At 27.2% G+C, this 3,809-nt stretch overlaps 1 protein-coding gene across 1 annotated transcript; it reads left to right on the top strand.

Annotated features, from left to right (window-relative positions):
• Nucleotides 1-662: 662 nt before the first annotated feature.
• Nucleotides 663-2,031, top strand: LOC126909562 (uncharacterized). Its single transcript, XM_050691997.1, has 3 exons — nt 663-979; nt 1,079-1,434; nt 1,764-2,031. Exons 2-3 carry the CDS (start codon nt 1,140-1,142, stop codon nt 1,907-1,909), a joined length of 441 nt encoding a protein of 146 aa, XP_050547954.1. The 5' UTR covers nt 663-979; nt 1,079-1,139; the 3' UTR covers nt 1,910-2,031.
• Nucleotides 2,032-3,809: the final 1,778 nt, after the last annotated feature.

A 3,809-nucleotide genomic window follows, 5' to 3' on the forward strand; every position in this document is an offset into this window, starting at 1 on the left:
TAAAATATTATTTTTAATATAACACTTATTCTATGTGGATTCTATGATTTTTTAAATAACTAATTCTTAAATATTTATCCAATTACGGACCGTTTGGATGTTATAGTAACATATATGACACGACACACCAACACTGGTAACATACGCTGGCGTGTCGGATAGACATGAATACTGTATTTCTGGCTTGATAAATCGTTCACTTTATAATTGCGGCGAAAACGCGATATTGACCAAAAGAAACAAATGATTTCAATACACTTGATACAACCAAACAAACGAGCGCGAATGAATTGTCATTAATCGCTACACATCGCAGGGATCGGTCCAACAGCGTTACCGTTACAAAGGTGGTGGTTGCTGTGTTGGTGGAAATAAGTCGAAAGTGGCGGCGTACGTTGTCATCTTCTAAATTAACAGTCCATTCGACGGCTGCAGACATAATTATAAAACTTTTGCAGGGTGTCAGTGGCATAACTGATGTGACATATACAAACGTACACAATATGACACGTCAGCCCTCCCGTACCTTTTGCTGAATTGCACGTACGTAAAAAACGTCAACTCATCCCGTTCTGTGTACCTAATATTTTTAAAAATATATTTATACTTTCTTTTAGTTGATCTCATCATTTACACCTTAACTATTATTTCATTTCGTTTTCCTTTATTTTCATTTTCATATAACGAATAATGGAGCAGCTAATCAAAAGGAAGATGTTATCGATGAAGACTTCGAAAATATTAAAAAAGTTTTTCTACAAAGTTTAAAATTAAATAACTATGACGATGAATTATTTAAGAAAAATGAAATACATTTCGTTAATAAAGATATCTGGGAAAAACTACGTAATAAACGTCTAACATCTTCTCGTTTTTACTGTGCTTGTTCATTTAATCAAACAAAAAACAAAGATTCATTCTTGAAAAGGACATTGCACGTTTATAATGAAAAATCAAGTAATACCAAAAATAATATCCAGTAAGTAATAATAAGTTATACAATAGTTATTTTTAAATATTTTAGTTTTGTGAAGATAATAATTTCCAGTTTTATGCTATTGTTGATTTATATATATAGTTATGTTGAGCAATATGGCATAGTTAATGAGCTGAAAGCAATACAACATTTTGAGAAGAAAATGGACGTAAAGATTGAACCGTGCAGTGCATTTATTGATAAAAACATTAACTATTTAACAGCAAAACCAGATGGTATAATTGGAGATGATGGCATTGTTGAAATAAAATGTCCAGTTAATGCCCAATATTTTACTCCCGAAAAAGCTATTAAAGATAAAGTGATAAAATATCTATATTACAATGAGAATAAAGAACTTATACTAAAACGTAGTTCTGTTACTTTTTATCAAATACAAGGAGAACTGCACATTTCAAAGAGACAGTATTGTTATTTAATTATTTGGACACCAAAAGGTACTAAAAATAAATTCATTATGATATAATCTAACACGATCAATTAATTTTTTTATATACATTAAATTATGATTTGCTATTACGATAACTGTTTTACAACCGACCGCGACAATGTAATTTCTTTAATGATTTAATTTTCATATAAAAATCAAACCTATGACAAATTTTTTGGTCTAGTATAGACCTCGTTTTGTATAAACGAGTTGTTAAAAGTCTCTGTAATCAGGAAAACTGGAAACAATTTTAGTACTATTTTATATAATTAAATCACTTTACAATTTGATTCAAAAATATTTTTACTATAAAATGCTATTTTTTTACGTTTTTAGGTATTGTTTATTGTAAAATTCTTCGAGATGACAAATTTTGGAACGATAATATGGAACAAAAACTTATTGATTTTTACGAAAACATTATGTTACCCGAATTATTAAATTTTCATTTTACTAAGAATCTAAATGTTACGGATATTTAACTAAAATATACTAAATTATTATATAGTCATATTTCAAAATACTAAAAAATCGACACATGATTGTAAAAATGTATTATTCATAGATAAAATAACAGTTAAGGAAATTAAGCGTTTCTAATAATAACAAAAGTCAGTAAATTTATCATTTAAATTTTTAATAATTAACATATAAATACTATAATAATATAACATCTATCTAACATATCACTATGTCAAAATTAAATAAGGTGGTGACGAGTCAAAGCAATTTAGAACAAAAGTATGTTAAACATCAGTATCATAAATATCTTCGATGAAAAAAAGGTTTCTGTAAGTAATTGAGTGAGTTATAATAAAATAATCACTCTGTAGAGAGCTCTATTTTTGGATTCTTTTGTATTTACTTAATTAATGAATAGTTCTTGATATTGAATTATTTTCACAATATTAGTTAAGAATTGTAAAAAAATGTGACAATGTAAAAAAAAATAAGAGTTTGTCATGAAGTAGTGAATATAAAAGTGTTCAGTCTCTTAACGAGATTCAAGAGGGTAAATTAAATTCCATCTTTTTAAAACACCTTTTCTATTTTGTTATAATTATGTTATCATAAAATATCATTTTTTTGAAAATCTAACACTTAACTTGTTCACGGAGGGAGATTTAAAATAGCAATTTTTTTACAAAAACTAGCACAAGCTTTAAAAAATCTCTATAGCTATCTCTATTATAATTCTGTTCTAATTCATAAAAGCAAAACGTTTTTATATTGCTAATTTCATCATTTAATATAATTTTTACCTCGTCGTCTTCAATTCCATAAGAAATGTCGATTAATTCCATTTTATTTCACTCAATTTGAAAACGTTTGAATAATTGTATTTCCGATAAATGATGTTTCATTTTTAATTCAAATATTGAACGTAGTATAATTTCATAAATATGACGACGACATGGAAGATAGAGGAGTTCTTTATTTAGATTTTTTTCTAAAATAGCACAAGCTCCTTTATTGATTCCCATATTTGATGCGGTGGTATCACAACAAAGAGCATTCACATTTTCAGTAAGGTTCACCTCAAGAAGTAGTTGATAGACAGATGCCGCAATTTGTTCACCAGTTCCAGAATTTAGTTTTGGAACTCTAAGGAGCTGTTCAGTTCCATCAAAAGACACAACAACTGGAAGTCTCTCTTAAAAAAAAATTATTACTCAATGGTGTGGTTTAATAAAAATGTTTATCCCCCGCGTTTAATATTTATTTTAACGTATGTGTTTAAACATATGGGTTAGGTTGAATCAAAAATAATTGATCACCGAAATTTTAATGAGGACCACTGTTACTTTATTACAACACAAAAATGAATAAAAATTACTATAACTAATAGAGTGGTAAACATTTAATAATTTATGCATGTTAAATATAAAATTTCACTAAAAAATTAATAACAGAGAATATTTTTTGTTTTTCGGAACATTTTTATGAAAATATTTAAAATACGTTAGACGACTAGCAAAGTTTAATAAATATCTCTAATTTTCACTTAATGTCTAATTCATTGTATTTCATAAAGTAAAAATCCATTAAAATTAAATGATCGACTTTTTTTGATAACATTTTAAATCAACTACACTATATATTAAAATTTATAAAAGTTATGAGTTATAATTAAATTGTCTATTAGATTGTAATTTACCACCTTCTTCTTAAGTCCATCTGTTATCTGTTCTTCACCATGATGTAATTTATTTGGTATCTATTTATGTCTCCTGGCATTTTCCACGTGTATCTTCTTCTTCGATAATGATCGAAGTAAGTGTTTGTGATTATTAAGTTATGCTTTGACAAAATTCTAATAGGCGTTCTCCTCTTACATTTTGCGTTCCCAACCCAAAGGCACCTGTTACATTATTTACTTTT

The sequence above is a fragment of the Daktulosphaira vitifoliae genome, unplaced genomic scaffold, assembly GCF_025091365.1.
Source record: "Daktulosphaira vitifoliae isolate Bord-2020 unplaced genomic scaffold, ASM2509136v1 Scaffold_557, whole genome shotgun sequence".
In the NCBI taxonomy this organism is placed as follows: domain Eukaryota; kingdom Metazoa; phylum Arthropoda; class Insecta; order Hemiptera; family Phylloxeridae; genus Daktulosphaira; species Daktulosphaira vitifoliae.